Source organism: Mucor velutinosus, assembly GCF_035048745.1.
Source record: "Mucor velutinosus strain NIH1002 chromosome Unknown tig00001564, whole genome shotgun sequence".
Classification (NCBI taxonomy): Eukaryota; Fungi; Mucoromycota; class Mucoromycetes; order Mucorales; family Mucoraceae; genus Mucor; species Mucor velutinosus.
In genome coordinates this window covers 3,270,677-3,292,821 of record NW_027041906.1, presented here as the reverse complement: position 1 = coordinate 3,292,821, position 22,145 = coordinate 3,270,677, and the positions used below count along the sequence as shown (strand labels likewise).

The 22,145-nt window shown below is 41.7% G+C and overlaps 8 protein-coding genes across 8 annotated transcripts; 7 read left to right on the top strand and 1 right to left on the bottom strand.

Moving 5' to 3' along the window:
* Nucleotides 1-123: 123 nt before the first annotated feature.
* On the top strand, nucleotides 124-4,772 carry LCB4_2 (sphinganine kinase lcb4; the record flags this gene model as incomplete). The annotated part of the gene is made up of 3 exons (XM_064830552.1): nucleotides 124-1,677; nucleotides 1,734-1,862; nucleotides 1,920-4,772. 3 exons carry the CDS (start codon nucleotides 124-126, stop codon nucleotides 4,770-4,772), a joined length of 4,536 nt encoding a protein of 1,511 aa, XP_064683054.1.
* A 476-nt stretch (nucleotides 4,773-5,248) lies between these two features.
* On the top strand, nucleotides 5,249-7,267 carry DIM1 (Dimethyladenosine transferase; the record flags this gene model as incomplete). The annotated part of the gene is made up of 1 exon (XM_064830551.1): nucleotides 5,249-7,267. The coding sequence occupies one exon, from the start codon at nucleotides 5,249-5,251 to the stop codon at nucleotides 7,265-7,267; it is 2,019 nt and encodes a 672-aa protein (XP_064683053.1).
* Nucleotides 7,268-7,596: 329 nt separating this feature from the next.
* ATC70_011357 (uncharacterized protein) lies at nucleotides 7,597-9,157 on the top strand (the record flags this gene model as incomplete). Its single annotated transcript, XM_064830550.1, has 6 exons — nucleotides 7,597-7,986; nucleotides 8,043-8,175; nucleotides 8,238-8,570; nucleotides 8,628-8,878; nucleotides 8,934-8,993; nucleotides 9,062-9,157. 6 exons carry the CDS (start codon nucleotides 7,597-7,599, stop codon nucleotides 9,155-9,157), a joined length of 1,263 nt encoding a protein of 420 aa, XP_064683052.1.
* A 1,004-nt stretch (nucleotides 9,158-10,161) lies between these two features.
* ATC70_011356 (uncharacterized protein) lies at nucleotides 10,162-11,323 on the top strand (the record flags this gene model as incomplete). Its single annotated transcript, XM_064830549.1, has 4 exons — nucleotides 10,162-10,188; nucleotides 10,257-10,397; nucleotides 10,456-10,525; nucleotides 10,584-11,323. 4 exons carry the CDS (start codon nucleotides 10,162-10,164, stop codon nucleotides 11,321-11,323), a joined length of 978 nt encoding a protein of 325 aa, XP_064683051.1.
* Nucleotides 11,324-11,833: 510 nt separating this feature from the next.
* ATC70_011355 (uncharacterized protein) lies at nucleotides 11,834-13,413 on the top strand (the record flags this gene model as incomplete). Its single annotated transcript, XM_064830548.1, has 8 exons — nucleotides 11,834-11,969; nucleotides 12,027-12,043; nucleotides 12,096-12,169; nucleotides 12,219-12,393; nucleotides 12,454-12,600; nucleotides 12,665-12,813; nucleotides 12,881-12,927; nucleotides 12,995-13,413. The coding sequence occupies 8 exons, from the start codon at nucleotides 11,834-11,836 to the stop codon at nucleotides 13,411-13,413; spliced, it is 1,164 nt and encodes a 387-aa protein (XP_064683050.1).
* Nucleotides 13,414-15,184: 1,771 nt separating this feature from the next.
* Nucleotides 15,185-16,221, top strand: ATC70_011354 (uncharacterized protein; the record flags this gene model as incomplete). Its single annotated transcript, XM_064830547.1, has 4 exons — nucleotides 15,185-15,440; nucleotides 15,503-15,660; nucleotides 15,725-15,760; nucleotides 15,817-16,221. The coding sequence occupies 4 exons, from the start codon at nucleotides 15,185-15,187 to the stop codon at nucleotides 16,219-16,221; spliced, it is 855 nt and encodes a 284-aa protein (XP_064683049.1).
* A 97-nt stretch (nucleotides 16,222-16,318) lies between these two features.
* On the top strand, nucleotides 16,319-16,972 carry ATC70_011353 (uncharacterized protein; the record flags this gene model as incomplete). The annotated part of the gene is made up of 2 exons (XM_064830546.1): nucleotides 16,319-16,512; nucleotides 16,585-16,972. 2 exons carry the CDS (start codon nucleotides 16,319-16,321, stop codon nucleotides 16,970-16,972), a joined length of 582 nt encoding a protein of 193 aa, XP_064683048.1.
* Nucleotides 16,973-17,674: 702 nt separating this feature from the next.
* ATC70_011352 (uncharacterized protein) lies at nucleotides 17,675-21,037 on the bottom strand (the record flags this gene model as incomplete). The annotated part of the gene is made up of 8 exons (XM_064830545.1): nucleotides 17,675-18,502; nucleotides 18,562-19,508; nucleotides 19,585-20,296; nucleotides 20,356-20,442; nucleotides 20,496-20,603; nucleotides 20,657-20,719; nucleotides 20,778-20,885; nucleotides 20,936-21,037. The coding sequence occupies 8 exons, from the start codon at nucleotides 21,035-21,037 to the stop codon at nucleotides 17,675-17,677; spliced, it is 2,955 nt and encodes a 984-aa protein (XP_064683047.1).
* Between the last annotated feature and the right edge of the window lie 1,108 nt (nucleotides 21,038-22,145).

The window sequence follows — 22,145 nt, the reverse complement described above, 5'->3', positions numbered from 1 at the left end:
TAGAGAAAAAGGAGCAACAAAGCCAAACGTTACTAAAAACTCTTTAAAAAGGCTGCGGGGATCGAGTCATTTTCGTGCTCCTTTGCCTTGCTTTTTTCTTTTCATTTCATCTAATCCGCAGTTATGAAGGATGGCACAGAGATCATGGACCAACAGACGCTATTAGAGGCATTCGCTGATGGTTTTGAAGACGAAGAAGAGGGCTTTGGAGACGATATTGACCTCGAGGAGCTAGTACAAGTAGCAAAAACAGTTGAGCAAACTCACGCAGCAGGCCAAATTAGCTTTGTGCCAGACGATGACGATCCAGCACCTCCTCCACCATTGCCAATCACCACACCATGCGCACACAGATTTGACCCAGAAGAGATGCGAACATGGGTGTATCCAACAAACTATCCAATTCGCGGCTATCAGCTGAATATCGTCCACAGGGCAATGTTCAATAATATCTTGGTGGCACTGCCTACTGGTTTAGGAAAGACCTTCATTGCAGCTGTCGTTATGTACAACTATTGGAGATGGTTTCCAGACTCAAAGATCCTCTTTTTGGCTCACTCCAGGCCTCTTGTAGATCAGCAAATTGAAGCATGCTTTACGATTTGCGGCATACCTCAGGATCAAACAGCAGAGATGACAGGCGTATCAAAAGCAGACAAACGTCGAGATCTATGGAGGGCCAAGCGTGTGTTCTTTGCTACACCTCAAACAGTGCAAAATGACCTCAGGTCGGGTATCTGTCCTGCTCACCTCGTTGCTTGTGTTGTGCTGGATGAGGCTCACAAAGCTACTGGCAATTATGCATACACACAAGTCATTCAAAAGATCTACAAAACGAACAAGAGCTTCAGAATATTGGCATTGACAGCTACGCCTGGCAGCACTGTAGACGCTGTGCAGAATGTGGTGACCAACTTGCACATTTCAAAAATCGAGATCAGAACCGAGGAATCCATGGACATCCGTCAATTCTCTCATGGCAAGAATACGCAGCGCATCGTCGTCAAATTAAGTTACACTGAAGGCTCTACTGGCATCCTGCCTCGCATCATTAACGATTATGTAACTAAAGTCTTTGAGCCTATGCTGATCGACCTGTCCAGGAAGCCAACTGGTGTGCCAGCTTCGGCCAAGAGTGTATCGACTTACTATTTAATGATGCTTCGACAACGGTTTGCAGCAGAGGCAAAGAATTTGAACCAGAACCTCAAGTGGGCAATTTCCAGTGGAATGCTGGTCGCAGAAAGTGCATGTCGAGCTTATGAATATTTGACTCAAATTGGCGTTACTCCCTTTATCGAAAACCTGGAAACTTTGTTTGCGGAATACGAGGAGAAGCGTGCAAGCGGCGGTCGACTTAGCAAGGCACAGACTGCGTTCCAGAATAACGCTGCCCTGCAGGGTATTTTACGATTTGCTAAACAAGAAGCACAAAAACCCGACTTTATTGGCCATCCCAAGATGGATCATTTGGTATCCATTCTCTTGAATCATTTTGGAAGCTTGTCTGACGGTGAAGTTTCCAAGGTTATGGTGTTCTCCAGTTTCCGTAGCTCTGTTATAGATATCCGCAATGTGCTTGATAGACATAAGCCAATGATTCGAAGCACCGTGTTTGTTGGACAGGCCACTGATAAGCAGGGCACCAAAGGCTTGAATCAAAGAGAGCAGCAAGAGGTAGGCATGCCATTGCGTAAAACACAGACTTTGGTTGATTGAGCAGATATGAGTAGGTCTTGCGCAAGTTCAAATCCGATGAATTCAACGTGCTGGTAGCAACAAGTATTGGTGAAGAAGGTCTCGATATTGGTGAAATTGATTTGATCGTCTGTTTCGATTCTCATTCATCGCCAATTCGTATGGTAAAGTATCCTCCATCGTTTTGGTTCACATATAATCAGTAACACTCTATGTTCTAGCTTCAAAGAATGGGTAGAACTGGCCGTAAGAGAATGGGTAAATGTATCCTGCTTCACACTGAAGAAGAAGAAAAAAAGTTCAACAAAGCCAAAGACGCCTACGCTAATGTACAGAGAATGATATCAAGAGGTGGCGCTATCAAGTATTACAAGCCTGAACCGCAAATACTGCCCGTCAATTATAAGCCAACCATCTGTCGCAAACAACTTGTAGTGGGCACATATCAACCGAAAATAAGCACCAAAAAGAGAAGAAAGAAGGCAGAAAGCACTGACTATACCCAAGATGGCTTCCTTCAAGACGAAGCAGAGCGATCATTCATTCGTGCCTTCTGCAACGCACGCCATAATTATACCAGCATGGATCAAATTACAAGCGCATTCTGGCCGAAAGACAAAACTGTACACAGTGTCAGTAAATTTGTCCCTCTGCAATCTCGGCTACAAGCTACTCATCGTATCGGTCACTCCAAAAGAACTCTGCAATTGTCAAATCTGGTGGAGAAAATGGAGTATCGCATTATGCATCCCGAGGAAAAGATCAGTGCACACATACCCAAGCAAATGACACAACTCAAGCTACCCTCCAAATTTTCAACGAATACCCTGACGATGCCTACACCTCGTAAACGGCGAAAAGCGCCTTCAAACGCAAGGCTTGACGACGATGATTTCGATGCGTTCATGCAGAATAACAATATCAATCAGATTGTAGATCTGCCTTTGCCTGAAGACGACCAGGAGACTCGACCACCTATAGTGCAACAGCAGCCCAAAGTCAACAAGGGAAAATCTAGAATGACACTGAGCCAGGAAATGCGGGAGATCAATGTTATGACAGAAGACATGGATGTAGATGCTAGTCAGCAAGCGTCCAGTAGCCTTCCATCTTGGGATAATGAGCCACGATCATGGGAACAGATGCTGCCGGATGATGTGTTTGAAGATGTCGATCCGCTGCCTGACTTGGGCCAGCAAGGACCTTCTATTCAGACATCATTCCTCAACAATACTCCGCGTACACCTACACCACCCTCTCGTCGTCCTATCCACCAACTTCCATCACCAGCACCACTGCAGCCATCAGCCTCTTTGATGAGCGAGAGCGATTCTGGAGATGAATTTGATTTCTCATTGGATGCCTCATTTCTGGAACAAGCGGATGCATTAGCAAAGTCAAAAACAGAGCTTGGCTTTGATGATGCTCTAGAGCCTAGGTTTGATTTTGAAAAGACGAGCAGTGTGTCTGGCAAAGAGAACAAAGTATCTACGTTGATTTGGCCTAGTCATCCTCCATTCAGTGAAAAAGGACTACGGTTACTGGAAGAACGTCAGAAGAGATTGGAGGCAAGAACAGGACATTATATTCACATGCAGTTCAAGAAGCCTGCTACTCGCAATAGTGATCCTCAATCATCTCCTGCAGTTACCGCCACAGCCACTGCTATACCGTCGCCACCACCACCGCCAGAGCAGCTAGATCACTCAATGGAGGAACCAGAGAAAAATGCGGAAGAAGACGAATTTTGTGATTTGGACTTTAATGAAGATATGTTTGCCAACTTTTTGGAGAACAAGATTGATGACGATGGTTATTATGCAGAAAACTTTATGTTTGGTCAGGGCGAGACATCTACACAGAATATCGCAGAGCAGTCCATCCTGCTTGCTGATTTGGCCACTGAACAACCCTCAACCAGCCATGAGCCGATTGTGCTGTCTTACCCGCAACATGCACATCCCAGCAGTGCGCCTCCATTAAGCAAAAGCACTCAAAATCAAAGTCAAAGTCAAAATTATCAGTGGTATAAAGATGCTTCTACGAAGGAAGAGGATATTATTGAATTCGATGTGGATGCCTTATCATCAGCTTCTGACGAAGAAACAGCAACTGCTCCTCAGGATGCTGCTACGAACAAGCATGACACCTTACAGAGACAACCTAGCATATTCTCTATCGAGGATTCTCAAGACATACCACAACAGAAAGAACAGGATGAGCATGTTGAGCTGAGCGAAGATGGGAGTGCGATCAGTCCTATCGTTCATAGACACCGTCGAAAGATAATCATTAGTGAAGATGAGCAAGAGAGTCCTAGTCTACTATCTGCGCTATCAAAAGGCCTATATACCCCGTCCCCATTGCGACGAGCCGCTGAAAGTGAATCCCCTGTTCTGATCAGAAGAAAGCTGAAGAGGACCTTAATTGAAGACGACGACGATGAACAAGTAGAGGAAGAGGATTCTGTCGATGATAATGATAAGCAGACAAAAAGCAAAGGCAGAAAACGGCTCAAGAGAAAGACGGTTCATGATGAAGACGACGATTTTGTGGTACTTCCACCCTCAGAACAAGAATTGAAGAGGCGTTTGTTGCAAAGCAGAGAACTCAACAAAAAGCATCACAAGAAGCAATATCATGCATCAGCTCAAGATGAAGGATTTACCAATCCATTTGTTGAACACGAGGCTGATTATTCATCTGATGGCAGTCATACAGACGAAGACGTGGAAGGATTGTTCAACTCTAGCGCTTCATCCGTATTGAATTCCTTTATCGTGGACGATGATGATTGCAGTAGCATAGGAAACGGTAGTGCATTGTCAGCATCTGATGGCCTTGGACCCCCGATGGTCTTGCGTACACTTGATGAGGATGATCCCATTCGACGTATTGGAAAGCATTGGATGAATCGATTCAACGCGGATAAATGGCTCAATGTGAATGAAGAGGATGATTCTGTTGTAATCAGTGAAGAAGAAATGGGGAGCGAAGAGAGCATCAGCGACTTCACTTCGGATCTGAGAGAGCCGTTAGTCCCAGTAGCTGATGATGATGGAGACTTCATGTAACATAATAATGTAGATAGTACACTTAATTCAGATCACAATAGATTGTATATGATAAATAAAGATATCTCTAATATCTATTGAGGGCCAGTGTCATGTGGGAGTTAACAGATGGGGCAGATCAACTTGAGAATGGCACATTTGGCACAAATCAACAATGACTGACATGCAAATTTGGATTTCAAATTTGTTCCTGAAGCAACAGCATCAAAGAAAGCTGACCGTATGGTAATAAAGCTGCTATATAGACGTGCTATTATTGACACATGCTTCATTTCAATGTTATTCACATCTCATAAGCTGAAATTCCCGCCGTTCTTTTCGTAAAAAGGCTCGAATAGCAAAGTATTAAGGATATATTGGATCATTTCTGTAAACCCAATTCAAACTCACCCGTTAAAGCAACTTTCAATTGCTGATCTACTGCTGATTTTACTCTTTTCATCTCTCTTACATTTCAACAATTGCCAGCGTTCATAATGACAGACATCATCAAGCATGTGCCACCTGAAGTATGGTTGAACGTATTTCATCAAATTGGAAGAGCAGGAAAGTTGTGCCAGTCTCGCTTAGTCTGCCGTCAGTGGAGCCAACTTGCTGAGATTGCCATGTTCGGTGAGAAGCTCTTCGTATATGGAAGCAGAGTAGCCAAGCTATTCGCTTATCTAAAAGAAAAGCCTCAAAAAGCTCGACTCATTAAGAACCTAACTATGCAAGCCTTTCCAGAAAAAGAATCAGCATTCATTGACCTTTCGAGAGCAGCCTTTACAGACAACTTGGAGTATTTATCAACAGGATCATGGTCAGCAAGCGAGTCATTCTATGCAGCCTTAGTCGAGGCCGCTGAAAGTTTATCCACCACTGAATACAAGCTCAAAGCTATGCCAAATCCAGCTGAGGAAAACAGCAAGAAGTTTATCAACGCTCTGCTTACTTTTAGAGATACACTGCAACAGCTGCAAATTTCAATGGAATGCATCAATGAAAACCCTGTTCTCAACAAGCTCAAGGTATTCAAGCAATTGGAAGATTTAAGCCTGAATGCCGAACCTCTCATCAATGTCAAGGGGCTGGATACTGTATTGCGAAATTGTCCTTTCCTGAGCGAGCTCAAGCTAGCTTATCCTGATAGCGATGAAAACATGACACAAAGCGATCCTTTTACGATAACATGGACAGTAGACAGCGTGGAGAAAGTCAGCAGCCTTCAAAAAGTAGCCATTGACATGCCTCATTTGGATCTAGTTTTATACTTGATCTACAAATACCCAAGTATCCAACGTTTGATCTGCGGAAGTCGAGTATTCTATCAAGAAGAACTGTCTGGTCGATTGTTGGATGCGATAAAACATATACCTCAGACTTTTGTCGGTTTCAATTTCGCTACCGTGCAAGGTGTTCGACCTACAATCCCTGCAATCTGTGGTAAAAGCGACACACCAGTCAAGATGTCAGTCCGCATCTGCCACTTTAAGGGGAACATTGGGTTTAAGGCTTACATGAACGTTGCCGAAATTGAGGGACAACAAGAACTGAGAATTGGAGTGGATGGATTGGCCGCAAATAACGTTCAACTGGGCATCTTGGATGAACTATGTACCATGTCGGATCGCTGTACCATTGAACATCTCTGTGTGGACGGTTTACGCTCTCGTTGGTGGGATCCAGATACCGGCCATCAACTGATTTCTATTTACCATGTATTCGAGACTTTACCTTCGTTGAAGACACTATCCATCTTTGTAGAGCGACTTGAATACAAACCAATAGAAGCAGACTCGCGCATGAAGGGGAAGCTGGAGGAGTTGGATATTGAGAATGCTGCAATTGACGCTGGCATATTTCCCCAAATCAGCCAGCTTTACCCAAAGCTGTATCGTCTGCAGCTTGCTGATTGTTCAATTATCAATGCAGATGGCCAGCACCAAGTGGATGTCTTTTCGATCACTATGCCTCACACATCCCTCGCTTTTCTATCGGTGGACTTCACTAATGTAACTTACAATGGTGTTGATCATGCTCAAGTCATGCGCGACAAATTAATATCACATCATTCTTGCTATCTACAAGTCTCTCTGCTCAGTCTTGAAATGACCGTCTATTGCAAATTGGAAAAGGGCACAGCTGTATTTATCACGTACCAAGACTTTGAACTGGAGCGTAAAACAAACGAATCTGTGCTTTTCTCTGTTACATGCGAAAACGTTGCACGTATTCATGTGAATGCCATAGCAGATGCTCAAGTAGATATTGCCACCTATGTAATGCAGCAATTACAGGCTTCTCTTGACAAATTACAATTGGTGTCGAAGTTGGATACTCAGAATGACAGCGAAAGGGAAGATTTGGATATGAGACTAGCGGTTACAGAGCAAAAGCATGACAAGTATCTTGCGACATCCGCATCCTTGAACTCGAAATTGGAAGAAGTCTTCGGGTTCCAGATGAAGGGCAACGAAATAGACAACTTCCTCTTTGCCAAGCGCTTCTTTTACTAGGTAGTTCCTCTGCTCCCATCATTAAATTAGAATATCAGTCAATAAAGCCTTGCTACATCAAAGATGCTTTTAAAATTGGGGAATCGCATATGATATTCTATAATTCAAGGCCGTTGCTTTAACAAGAGAATTAAAGCTGATCCAACTTGCTCTTGGCAGGCATTATTTAGGTAACACACATGCATACAATAGCGACGGCAAATTCACATTACAGTCATCTCGTTTTATCCAAAAAAAGCACACACTTGTATAGAGCATTAAACAAACCTTTCCGCTTCTTCTTTGCTTCTTTTCTTTCCCTCATCAATACTCTCTGAAACACTATTATCATGTCATTTCTATCTGAAGGAGAGTTTGAATCATTCGAAATCCCTGAATTCCCAGAAAAGAAACAACAGCAATTAAATGAGAAGATAGCTGATGTTGTCTGGCCCAACGAATTGGAGAAAGAGTATGGCTGGACTCTGGGAGCTCCTTCCTGGGCTGTCAAGCCTCTGCTTGAAGAGTGGCAAACATTTGCCTGGGAAGAATCCCGAACAGAGATGGCTCAATGGCATCACTACCGCATGAAGATTGATGGCTTGCTAATCCACTATGTCCATGAACGATCCTCCAACCCCAGCGCCGTTCCCATTGTCTTGCTACATGGCTGGCCGTCGACATTTTACGAGTTCCACAAGCTAATCAATCCACTCCGAGATGGAATTCGTGGCAATCAAGTACGCCTATCGGATAACAACACGATAAAGCTGTAGATTAATTCTGCTACTAATAGGCATTTCACGTCATTGTGCCAAGCTTACCAGGATTCGGGTTTTCAGACGCGCCAAAGGAAAGGGGTTACGGTGTCGCCAAAATGGCAAGTACAATTAATGCGTTGATGATTCATTTGGGGTACGACAAATATAGTAGGTTTCATATAAAATGGATCGACAGGAGCGTGGCAATTAATGACTTGAATATTTCACAGTGTATCATGGCGGCGACTGGGGCGCTATCATAGGCAAGTGGATTGCCACGCGTCATAGCGACCACTGCAAGGCGTATCATACGAACTTACCAATGATCTTGCCGCCTCTTCCAACGCCAAGAAACTTGATATTCTATCCATTCAAGGTAGTCAAGTTCTTTTCCAGTTTGCTGCTAGGGTTTGATAATGTGTACGGTGCTGGCAAGACGGTACTGGGAGGCGCTACATTTGCAAATGCTGAGCGAAATAGGGATTGCGGCTATCGCAGCATTCAGGGCACCAAACCCTATACACTGGCCTACGGACTGAGTGATAGTCCAGTGGGATTATTAGGTATGGCATTTTCTGTAGGGAGCGTGTAGCAAGTATCCCCAACTCATGCTTTCATAGGATGGATGTTGGAAAAGTACCATGATTGGACATATCATCCAGTGGAAAGACAGGAAACAGAAGCATTACCTCAAACCATCAGTTCCAAAGAATTCTTGACCCAAGTTACTCTTTACTGGCTTACAAATACAATGTCATCTTCGATTCGTATATACTATGAATGCTTGCATCAAAATGAAATGATCAAGGTTGTGCTGCCTCGTGTCAAGATTCCAGTCGCTGTCTGCGCGTTTGCTCATGACATCTCCAAGGTATGTAACCTATAGAAGTTTATTAGCAGAGGTGAGACTAATCCATGTTTGATAGATGCCCAGAGACTGGTTGGAGACATCAACAGACCTTCAACAATACAATGAAATGATTTCTGTAAGTTCCATTTGTAGCATCTCCAAGCACTATATATATAGTTTTGCTTATTTTGATGTCATTTATAGGGCGGCCATTTTCCTGCATTAGAAGAGCCTGACATGTTGATTGAAGATTTGCAGCAATTTGGTAAAAAGATCAAGCAACAAAACAAGCACTTTTAACATATGAATCTGTATGGCATGCCCTGTTTAAGATCCCCATAAGGATCGACAGCTTCTGCGAATTCTGTGGAGGAATCTGAATCCATAGCATTGGTTCTCTTGGCGCAGAAATAAAAGAACATACACGGTTATTCTGAATTTTAATGACAATGTGCATTATGTAAACTATAACGGATAGCAAACTTGCTAAAATGTATGTCTCTGACGTTGTTTGATTTGTGTGCTTCTACATATCGTTTCTAATTGCTTTCTCGGAAGCACTGTAACTATGTGTTCCCTAGATATATTAGCATTCACTACATATGCTTGCTTTTATTTGACAGATCGACAAATCGCTCGATTTGGGCTTTGCGCTGGGCTTCAATCATTCGATTTTGACATTTGGCTAGTTTGACATCTACTCAAATTAGAAGAGATATCAAGCGTGTGATGTGGCCTGGAGGAGTGAATATAACCAAGATAAGTATTTACTGTGCATTCGGTTGAGTAAGTAATAAATCAAGCGTATTGCGCATCTAAACAATGAGAGCGTACAATGATGAATTACAATATGAATTGACATTGGAGCATGCTAAGGCTTCTGACACTGCGTCAATGCATTGGGTCTTTTGAGCTGGAATGTATTTAATGACTGACAGGAATGAATCAAATGACCAAGGGTCGAGATACATCACATGTGTCTTTTATCAAATCTTGAGATTACAGCTTTTTTTGATACATTTGAACCCGGAAAAATCCAGCCTTCCAATGCTTGAAATATCTAAAACTGGAGCTAATCATAGCAAAAGGTTTTACAATTTCTCTCGGAGTGCTAATGAACATGGCAAACAGCCCAAACGAGAAACCGGGAGACAATCCGTGCTCATGGCAAATGAGTCACAGCCAATTTCTCTATATATTGAGTGTAGATTTCTGGACATTTCCTCCTTTTCTTTCTTCTCTGTCTACATAATTTGTGCTTACCAAGCGTTTTCTCAAGGGGTACAATAAATCGCATAACAAACATGAAGGAAACTTTACCTGATTCTGATGTAAATATGAAATGAAGACAAAGTGTCATCAAGACATGTAACTCACCATTTTGCCCTGTCAACATCAGACTGTCGTCAGTGTGCTGCAGCGCATCGCAAATGAAAAGAATTGGTCTGCTGCTGATACTGAACAAGATTTCGCTGTGCTCGCTAAGCACCGTCTGGTCTATGTCCGTGATTTGAGAGCATTGTCAGGGGAAAGCTGGACAGTAAGTGATGATGGGGTTGGTTACTATAGACAAGTGTTGACCGTGGCATGTTACATAGCAAATTGAATTACTGCCTTTGGTGAAAGATCTCCTGCGAAGCTCAATTGATCCTCACTGGCCTCCCCAAGGTACTATAGTAAAACATGCAGTGTATTAGCAAGGAGACTAATTTGCAATTTTTATCAGATCATATTTCAAACACCAATAGCAACAACAGCAACGTGGATCACATCATGTCAAGTGATGAGGAAAAGACAAATGGCAAAAAACAAAAGAAAAAGGACGGAAAGAAGCAAAAGAAGGACAAGAAGAAGCAGGGCAAAAAGGACAAGGGATTCAAGAGCCCATCGCCTCTCGGAACACCAGTTGTGCCCACCATTCTGACAAAACCCTCATCTGCCATCCAAGAATTGAACGACTCCACCAGTAGATTCAACCTGAATGACACATTGAGCCAAGATCATCTCACCATTCAAAACACCATCCGCAACGGAAACACAGCCAATTCCTCCTCTGACGTCTCCTCCACAGACGACGACAACGATAGTGATAGCGACATTGACGACGACGTAGATGTGCCCATGTCTCCCCTCAGTGAAGAAAAGCGCAAGAGCGTTAGTTTCTCCAACGAGACAGCCATTGGCGTTGCTGCCAGCGTAAAGAACGAGCTCGGTAAAGAGGACAAGGATACCAAGAAAAAGGACAAGAAGAAGGACAAAAAGAAGGACAAAAAACAAAAGAAGAAGAATAGCATGGCAAGTACTAAATACAGCGGTTACCAGAGTTTCACCAGTCATCCTTATACCACCCATCCAATAGTGAAATTCAGAAAGATGAAAATGAAGCACTGTAAACGATTACCACCTGTTCCTGCAAACGACCAATTCTTACAAGGTATTCGTGACAAGTTGGAATCAACCTCTTAAATCGTATTTTGTACATGTAAATTTCTCTGTATTTCTAGTTTCAAGCACAGTTTTATTCTTGCTTCCCTTCTTTCATTCTTCTCTCCCGTTTTTTTTATCATTCTACATAGCTTTTTTCTTCTTCCCTCTTTTATACTACGAATATACGCTTTATTATACACTGTATTACAAATCACAGAATCAAATGACTACCAATGTAAACATTTTGTCTGTTTGACAGTATTGCAAAGCTAAATTCTCCATTGTAGACTTGCTTGACAGCTTCAGTGCTTTTGTCTGATAAAGAGAACATGGGATGTGGTATGGAATTTTGTGTGTGTGTGTGTGTGTGTCTCCATGTGCGGTAGTATATTAACCTGTGCGAAAAAAGTATCACTAAGAGATTTGATTTACCATGTACATGTTATACAATGACACAGCATGAATCTATTTTTATGTTAAACCACATTCGTTTAGGATGATTTGATGTCAATGGTTCAATTTAACTTTTTGGTGGATATTGATTTTCTCATGTCGAATGTTAAAAACAAGAGCATTCCAGTGACAATAGTGCATGGTTTGAGGGAATCTGCAAGGGATTTAATGGAACAAGCACGACAATGGCCCAATATCACAGTGGCAACACCACGAATTCAAGATAGATATGGTTTGTTGCTGCATTTTGGCCTTGTAAAGTAGCACACTAACACAGTATCGCACGCAGGTGTTCATCATACCAAAGTACGTGTAATGATATCATACATACATGCACAAACCCTGACACTTTCAATAGGCTATGCTACTGTTCTTTAGAGACTCGATTCAGTTGATTGTGATGACGGCAAATATGATCCCTCAAGATTGGCAGTAAGTGCGTCTACCATGGTTGTGATATATAGCTCAATGTGTTCATTAGAGTCATGACACAAGGTGTTTATCGATCTCCTAAATGTTCCTTCAAGACAAACAATCCAACATCGGCAGCATCTCCGTTTGAAACTGATTTGATAAAGTATTTGCGAGCATATAATCTGTCTTGTCTTGGCTCAACCATCGCCTCTGTATCACGCTATGATTGGTCTGTATGCAAGGTAATTCATCTTGATATGTTTCAAGCAAGGGCAGGCCCATCAATCCATATTGAATAATAGGCCATCTTGATTGCGTCTGTGCCAGGGTATCACCGACAGAGTGGATCATCATTCTGTAATTGGGGCCTCCAGAGATTAGCAGAAGTGCTCTGCCAGTATGTAACATTGCCCACATACAACTGTCAGAATTCGCAAATCATTATGCAGGTGCGTATACATACACGAGATCAGGGCTAAAGTTAGGACATTTTCTTATCTTGTCCTGTGATAGTGCTCTAGTATGCCCCATTCCCCAGAGAAATGGTTCAAAGAACAGGTGAGTCGAGCCATGGCTGAATTCAAGAATAGAAGATCAACGCTGTCAATCAAATCTCCTCGGGTATGCGTTGTTTATCCGACAGTAACCGCAGCATCAAACAGGTATGTATCTTTCTTATTAGTGTTAAGTGATATCTTACAATAAACGATTGATCCGTTGTTGTAATAGCTTTACTGGGAGAGACATGAGTGGTGATTTCTTGAGATTTGAAAAAGGCAAGTAGTGTGTCGACTAAGTGATTAAAAATAGATACTTACAGCACCCTAACCAATCCAAATCCAGCTTCTTACGGTAAAAACCATTCCTGGTTTGATCCATACTTGTATGAGTGGAAAAGCGAACGAGCAGGTCGACAATTCCTCATGCCTCACATCAAAACTTATACGCGAACCTATCAAGACAAGAATGGAAAAATACACATTGCATGGCACCTCTTGACATCGGCTAACCTCAGTCGTGCAGCTTGGGGCGAATATCAAAAAAACAGGACACAAATTTATATCAAAAGCTTTGAATTGGGCGTTTTATTTTGTCCGTCTTTGTGGGATGACAATGCCGACTTGGTGCCTGATAATGATCTGGATAGTATGCAAGAGAGATCCAGCGGAACAGAGGTAGCTGAAATCAAGGTTCGACTTCCTTTTGATTTGCCTTTGATACATCATCCGGAGCCATTGCAATGCTTTACCCGACTAACATAATCTATTTGGAGACAATCTTGTCATGGTGTTGGTTGGCTTCCGTTTGATTCAAGTATGGTGAATGGTTTTATTACTATACACTATATACATAACATAAAAAATGTTGGATTGGATCCAATTAAATGGAAAGTTTATTTGAGAAAACTTCAGGAACCATTTTTAGCACATTGCTCTGCTAAAAAATCCGTTGATTTCTGACAATGATACAGCTGTAAATATGGATATAAATTTTATATGATGTTCCAAGTCTGAATAGACGAAAACCATTCATATACGGCCATACATCCTACCAGCAATGTCCTTTGCTAATCCAAAATATGCAAACCACAGCAAAAGTTGTGTGCATTTGAGTAGTGATTTCTCGAGTTAGAAGCCGTTTTAGACTGTCAGAATAGTACCAAACAGTTGCTCTGATCTGGCACTAGCTGTCTGACACCTTTGCTCAACTTTTTTTTAGGATCGTTGAAAATCGACCAAAAACCTTATTTTATATTTTCATAAATTGCTCAATAAACTAGTTCAAACCACTTACTTTAATCGGCACCATTAGATGCGCCTTGAAAAGTACTCCAAGAAAGCTTAAGCAAGTCTTTTTTTTTTTTTTTTTTTTTTTTTTTTTTTGTAGGGGAGTCGAGCTCCAGGTTTTATTTAAAGTCCTTTAAATGTCATGCTGAGGGATAGAAAAGACTGTTGGTGGACCCAATGTCTGCAATGAAGGGGAATAAGATATTTTTTGAACTAAGTTGGGAAAGAAATCTACTACTAATAAGGTGCGACTCCTAGAGCCAGTACAGTCTTGCGGAAAATCGTCAAAATATAGATCATGGATAAGAGCACAAAACACCAAACGAGGACATCAGTACTACGTCAAAAAAATCAAACAACTTGCGTTCACCAGGATTTGAACCGGGATCCTCCCGTTGGCATACGGGAGTTTTACCACTTCGCCCTACCACCAGGGACAGCTTAAGCAAGTCTCGAAGAATCATCACATTTCACATAATCGAATCTTGCAAAATAGATCAAAGAAGTCGAAACTTGATCAAAACTTCCATTTCAAGAGAGAAAAATAAGACCGGAGATTAAATCAGTTTTGGCTGGCAAAATGCATTTTTTTTTTTTCAATGCAACCAACGTTTATAAGCTAGTACAAAGAGGATTGCAAATCGAATAGCATTATGACTAAGCATAGTTGCCATATCTTGCCTTTGCTGAATATGTTTATGCTGGATAGCTCCAATAACTGCAAATCATTCATACAAATGCGAAGCGTAATGTGGGATGCAAAATTGCAATTGTAATCAACATTGCATGTAATATTTATATTGTAACCTTGACAAGTGCTTTCTAGAGCTCTACTATGTGAGTCTAGTCAAATGGAGTCTGCGGCATCCATAGCATTGTGTATGTAAAGTGTTTGATGAGATATTTGTCTCGAGTCATCGAGGAACACATCAAACTGACCTGAAAGCAATAAACGTCTGCAGGTCAGCCTTCATGCCATTGAATGGTAAGCATGAGGGCAGAGCAATAGACTAGAGATAAACTACGACAATGTCTACATGTTGTTTTGCTCAATCATCAGCCAAAATTACATCTAGCATGAGATTATGCTTCGGCGGTGGAAGTTAGCTCCTCGCAATGGGTCTGTGGGGTCTTGTTGGTGACGTTTGGCGGAGATGTTTCACCATGAATTGAAATATACCACTATCATCTACCACCGAGTATATAAATCTGGTTTCTCTCTTGAATACAAAACAATCGACAAATCATGTCTATCAAGGAAGTCAGTAGAAACAAGTGCTTTGGCGGCCATGTTGTCAAATACGAGCATCATTCCGAAGAGCTCAATTGCGACATGAAGTTCAATGTCTTTCTTCCCAAAGAAGCTTCAGAGCAAAAGGTGCCTGCCATTTACTTTTTGTCTGGTTTGACGTGCACTGAAGACAACTTTATCCAAAAGAGCGGTGCTATGGCTGAAGCTGCCAAGTTTGGTATTGCTTTGATTGCTCCTGATACCTCTCCTCGTAAGTACAATGTCAAGAGCAGGATCAACACACACTGAATTTATGCATGTGCTGGTATATAGGTGGTGTTAGCATTGAAGGCGATAGTGACTCATGGGACTTTGGTACTGGTGCTGGTTTCTATTTGGATGCTACTGAACCCAAGTGGGCAAATCATTATCGTATGTACTCTTACATTGTCAAGGAGTTGCCTCTTCTCGTCTATGAACAATTGCCTATCGTAAGTGATATGTGGGGGGGGGAAACGCCAAAATTAATGGTTTAACTGATTTCCGTGCATTTAGGATGAATCTCGTGTATCTGTCATGGGTCATTCTATGGTAAGGCGCAAATAATAAAAAGAGTGGAATAGAGAGCTGATAGTATACCATTGCAGGGCGGTCATGGCGCATTAACCATTCACATCAAAAACCCCACTCGATTCAAGACAGCCTCTGCATTTTCACCCATTGCCAACCCTATCAACTGTCCCTGGGGCCAAAAGGCTTTCTCCAACTACCTCGGAACTGACGACAAGGAAGCTTGGAAGAAATACGACACTGTGGAATTATTAAAGACTCACATGAATGAGCGCTTGAACATCCTTGTGGATGTGGGTACTGCAGACGGATTTTTGGAGAAGGAACTGCTCATTGATCAATTGCAAAAGGCCACCAAAGACTTGGGCCGTGAAAGCGAGTTCACTATTCGCTACCAAGATGGCTATGATCACAGTTACTTTTTCATTTCTACTTTTATTGCTGATCACATCAAACATCATGCAACCATTTTAAAGGCCTAATAAAGTCCACTAAATAATAAAAAAAAAAAAAAAAAGTACGACAAGCCACGTATTTGTGCATTTCCGAATATTTTTCTTCTTTGCTCTCCATATCATCATGTCTGACAAGAAGGAAAAGGCCAAGATCAACACCGAAGAGAATGAAAAGATAAAGACACAGATCGATGCATCCATTGGTATAGCAAGGTCGCTCATTAATTCATGGCTACCTCCACCTAAGCCTGGAGAAAAATTGGATGATGATGATGATGACGATACACTCACTAAATATTCCACTGGTCGACCTGATAGGTAATGGAGCTCTGTCTCTCTCTATTACATTAGCCTGAATATACCTACTAATATCACACATAACCAACGTAGACTTGGCCTTGGAGCAAAATTTCTCTCACATGCTGAAGCAATGAGACACAACAATGACAACGGTTTGGCATCAAAAGAGGAGATCTTGCTAAAGAACAAGATATTGAACCAGAACAGAAAAGCAGCAAGTCATCGGGAAACACCTACTCCTATTGGAAAGCGATTTCGTCCTCAAGATCAAAAGTCTGATTCTTCAGAAGATGAAGAGGAATCACGATTTACCACCATTGGTACAAGGCAACCTTCCAAAAAGAAAGTCAAGGCGACATCAACAGGAACAACACCGGCTCCTTCTAATGCAAATAAGAAGAAAAAGATTGGGAACCAAGGCGATTTCTTGTCCATGTATCTATCAGAACGTGCGGGTAAAAAGAAGAACAAAAAGTAATCAAGATATACCCACCCTCTCCCGTCATCTGATTTGAATAACCAAGAGCGTGTGCCCTGATAACAGTCTGATAGGTGTGCAGGCAAGGTATGGACCTGAATGGATAGATAGAATGGTATAATAAACTTTGTGGTGCAGCCATACTATGCTCCACTTAGTGAATGTAGCAATGACTCTACGTGTTGAGTGGCAAGCATTTCGGGATGTCTTGAATTCATTGAAAACTCTGTTATGTCCAATGCTACAAGTTTAACAATGTGTGCGCTACTGATACGGTCAAGATGAACACTGTTTCTTACCATTCTTGTTGTCAAAGTGGGGAATTCCGAAGCAATCGTTCGTTTACATATCACACTAACGACACTATCTGTCAGGCACTGCGAGCTGCATGCCCAAGAATGAAGCACGTTTTACATAAATAAATGATCAGCAATGTTACAAATGTTACGCCGTTTGTATCATAAACATTTTCAGCGTTTATGGGCATCAACAATATGGTTGATTCGCCTGATGCGAAAGCCGCTCAGCATACTAGAGCATTTAAAAAGAGTAAGGCAAATAAAAGCTTAAACTTCACAGCGGATTATATATACATCATCTCATCATGTATTCACGAAACAGCAAAAAGAAAGATAGTTGTTTATAGTATAGAGTGATATAATGTTGTGTGTGTATATATATATAAATGCTTGCAATGGCCCATTACCATCCGTTTTCACTATTTTTAGTCTTGATGTATTCCAAAATTTTATCACCCGTTGTCTCTTCTCGCACTTGGATCATGTAAACTACACTGTTCTTTTCCAGCTCATCGACCATCAAAAAGGAAATTCTCTTTGGGCTTAGCCTTTCGACGTTTCTACTTTGTACCATCGCGCTGACCAATTGAGTTACTTTGCCGCCTTTATGCGATTCCATGGCAATATGCATCTTTTTGGTTGTATACTGTTGTGATACCTTCATGTAGACGCTTCCAAAACTATTCCACTTGGAGCTTGCACTCTGAACAAAGAGCTTGCATTTACATTGCATTGCCAGCTTGAATGTCTTTTGCAGCTCTTCAGGTGTCAATGTGTTGTTTGCAGCCAGAGATGCTGTGCGCGTTAACAGCGGAGGGGCGCCTCTCAACGTGCTTGTGGCGGAGATGACCATGTTCATCTTGATGGACTCTTGATGCATTTGCTCTAATATGCTTGTCAAACGGTCAGCTTCCAGCTTGGATTCGCAATGGATTAGGTAGTTCTCTAGTTGAGATTGACTACTGGTGATATGTAACGATAAACTCAGATCCGTTTCTGTGGTGCGACATATAAACGTGTCGGGTAGCACCCACGCGTTCAAATAGAGTTGCCCAGTCTCCTTCATATGTATAGCCACACAAGAACGATTGCTGTATGTTTGTCGAACTTCTACAGAACATTCCCCTTGCACTGCGTACCAGGATTCGTCTTTCCAGCGGAATACCTGTGATTGTTGATTGCTGTATAAGACGGATTTGATTGTGTTTCCATGCTGCAGTAAAATATCAGGCTAAATGGCAAACAAAATTAGTAACAGAAACGTGGTATACTACGAATAGAAAAACTCACACTTTCCGGTGGTGATCCCAAGTCCTCAGATGATGAAGAAGACGGTGTTTGATAACGAGAGAGTCCAACAGGGGTCATGGATCCAGGACTCGATGCTCTGCTTAATGGTGGAGTTAATGCTAGGCTAGATTGACTTGATGCAAATGATGGCGTGGAATGATTATTTATAAATGATGAGCGTTGTTGGCCAAATGGGCTTTGCTGGTGCGAAGGTATAGTTAGGTGCTGAGGCGGCAAAGGTGGCTGTTGTTGTTGTTGTTGTTGCTGATGCTGGTCAGTCGTCAGATTTGCTGCTGAGTAACGGCGCATTAGGGCAGGATCAGTAGGTCGCTTTAATGTTTGTTGATCAAGCGACACTGTGCTTATGTTTTGCATTGCATTCTTGCTTGGTGGGCTCTTCAAGTTGGGCGTCGACGATGACAAGACAGAGTCAATGCTTGGCTTGAAGTTTGATTTCGAATGGCGTAGGGAAGAGCGATTGGACACAGCTGCCATGACAGAACGCATGAAGGATGGCTTTTTGGTGTTGCCATTGCTCACAGAAGAAGAGGACGAAGATGAAGTGGAAGACGTGGTGGATGGTGTTGTAGATGATGATTCTATGATAGGTTGTTGTGGTTGTGATTGTGGTTGCGGTGGTTGAGCTGTTAAGGATCTTACATTGGATGGACGTACAGGCGTAGGCGTGTCAGGGGCTTTACTAGTAACATCAGGCGAAAGCATATGTGAAGGAATAGGAGGCGATTGCCTTAATGATTGATTACGAACCGGAAGAGACTTTGTACCAGAAACAGCAACAGGTCTATAGGGTTCCTTGGGTGGTGGTTGTAAGGGGAACTGAGGTGTGTTCACAGGCTCTTTTGGAGGAGGGGCGGGCGGAGCAGTTGTAGCCATAGCAACAGAAGCAGAGATAGAGGAAGAGGAAATGGAAGCAGAGCTTGATTTATCTATGTGATGGCCGTTTTAAAAATAGTCAGTTTTGGGGCGATTCTTAATAATCAATGTAGTTTAATAAAAACCAACCTGCTGCTTTCTCCTCTTGTCCTCCACTGACTGGATCATCGTTGTCTTGGTCGTCTTCGCTATCTTCCTCATCAGACGAGACCAATGGAGAGATTTCGCCCGCCTGATCCGTGTAGAATGTGAATATGTCTCGAGTGCGAATCGACTTGGTCGGGGCTCTTGATTGCCTTCGAATGTCGTAAATCTCCACAATGGCCAATAAAGGCGCCCATGATACAGCGACAGTGTCTGATGTCTTTACATTGCTATTCATATCCAGGCCAAGCCATGTATTTCTCTCTTGCTTTGATTTGGTTGTAAAAGTAAATAGTCTATGCTGGCTGATCCAAAGCTGGACATGATACTCTCCTAACAGCTCACGGTCAATGTGAATAGTTCGAATTGAGATATCGTTGATATCAATGGGAGGGTAGAGCAAATCGTTCTTTTCTGGACAGCAGAAAACGAGATGATTTACAGTTAAAATGAGTTGCACACGCTTGGACAATTCTGTGCAATTAAATGTATCACAAAGCAAGATTTTGTCTAATTTTGATAGTTGGTAATTATGGATGGGGGTATCGCTGAGCACATCCACAACCGAGCTGCAATTGATCTTGGTATGAAACGACGGGTCTAGGTTGACTGGAGGCAGCGAGTTTTTAATCATGAGCGAGTCGAAGAGCTGATTTGCCTGTACGAGGGTGGGTTGATCAATGCTGCTATGAGGTTTCTAATCAACAATAAAGGGTTGAGTAAAGAAAAAAAAAGGGGAGTTGTCCATGAACTCACATTAAATAGGGATTTGTAAAAGCGGATCTGTTGTAAAGGAGCAGAAAACAACATCTCGAGAGACATTTCTTTTTCTTTGCCAATGTCCTATAATATGCTGTTTAAGTGTCATGTGAGAGATGTTTCCATGTTTGTTTTACGTTAAGAAATTGCTGGATCGACGGTGCACAGAGAATATCTTGACGTTGGTTCAGATTATTAATGTAGTTTTCACTGAATGTGAGATAAGGTAATTTTATAGCAGAGATCTATTCTAATGGTTCAGTGCGTGTACATGTTTGCGTTTCCAATGCCACTCTACCAATTGCTTTAGAATATCTTTAAGATTGCATTCGGTGGACTCGAGTTTTGTTGAGATCAGCTTCTGCATTAGATGAAAATTAGGTTAGACTAGAATCAAATCTGTTGATAGCTATATGTACTTCATAAAATGGCTTATTGACTGAAAGAAGGTCTTGAATGCACTTGAGCAATTCGCTAAAATCAGGTGCAATAGATTGCAACTGCTTCATCCAGAGTGGAGATAGTTTCTAATCCAAATGTTAGATAAAGATACACAGCAGTGCAGATCCATGTATACCGAATCTATGAGTTGCAGATTATCAAGGTAGCTTTTCTCGGCATCAATCAATGACTGCAAGGTTTCTAATCGAGTCGTAAAAGTGGAAGTGGTGTCGGACATGTTGCGCTATAAAAATAAAAGGGAAGGAATGGCTTGTAAGGATAGTGAGTGTCTCTATGTAGATTTCATAAAAAAAAAAAGGAAAGTGGGGAGATGTATCAAGAAGAAAGGAAGAGAGAAAGAGAGACAGTATACAAGCAGACAGCGAAGAGTACCTATATAAACGGTATTATTTGGTATCACACAGCAGTAAGCCCTTGAAATCAACCCGGAGTCGAGGCCTTTATTTTGCGTTTTCAACCTCTTCTTTCTCTCTCTTCCGATGAAATGATATAATTCTCATTATTTTTAGTCCTTCTATTTTGACGTTGTGCTACATGACAATAGAGGCTTCTATCTTAAATGTTATCAGATACAGATTATACAATATAAATATTGTATGGATACATGTGTGTCTATACAAGTCAGCCCCTGAATCATATTCTTCTTTCTCCTTTTCCAATGATATTCTATTAACCCCTCTTTTTTCATGTGCTTTCTATATCGAACGTGATGTACATTGGGTCTGAAAATTGATCGGAGCGCTGTTGTAGTGTATTTCAGGGCAGATGCTTAGATGCCAAAAAATTTAGATGTCCCTACTTGAATGAGTTGGGGCAAATGGCATTCAGATTTGCTTTTTGTATACGTACTAAATTATGGCTAAGCAACATTCAATGAAAAGCTATTTATACATTGGATTCCTTGTGTCACTTTTTTAGCTGAAATTCTGGGTTAATACATATCAGAGGGTAAACGATTAACGAAATGGCATTTTGTCATTAGCAAGATTCAACTGAATTCTGCCTTTTACCGAATCTAAACTGCGTGGATTGGCTCTCAGCCTTTTTAATATCAATGACCGAGCCGATGTAACGGATTCGGTTGATTCGGGAACATCTTGCTGTCAAGCATACACTCTGGAACTGCTTTTCATACGTGTATTAAGTAATGTGCTGGAAATTAGGATAATTTTTTATACAAAATGTAAATCGCAAGCAGTAGGAATTGATGCGCATTTTGAGAATATACTGTTTTGTGCCACAATACATATAGCAGTAGATGACGATGATGGTGAGATGATAGTAAATGTAGACAATTAGCCACGTTGTTGCACAGTAAGTGGTAT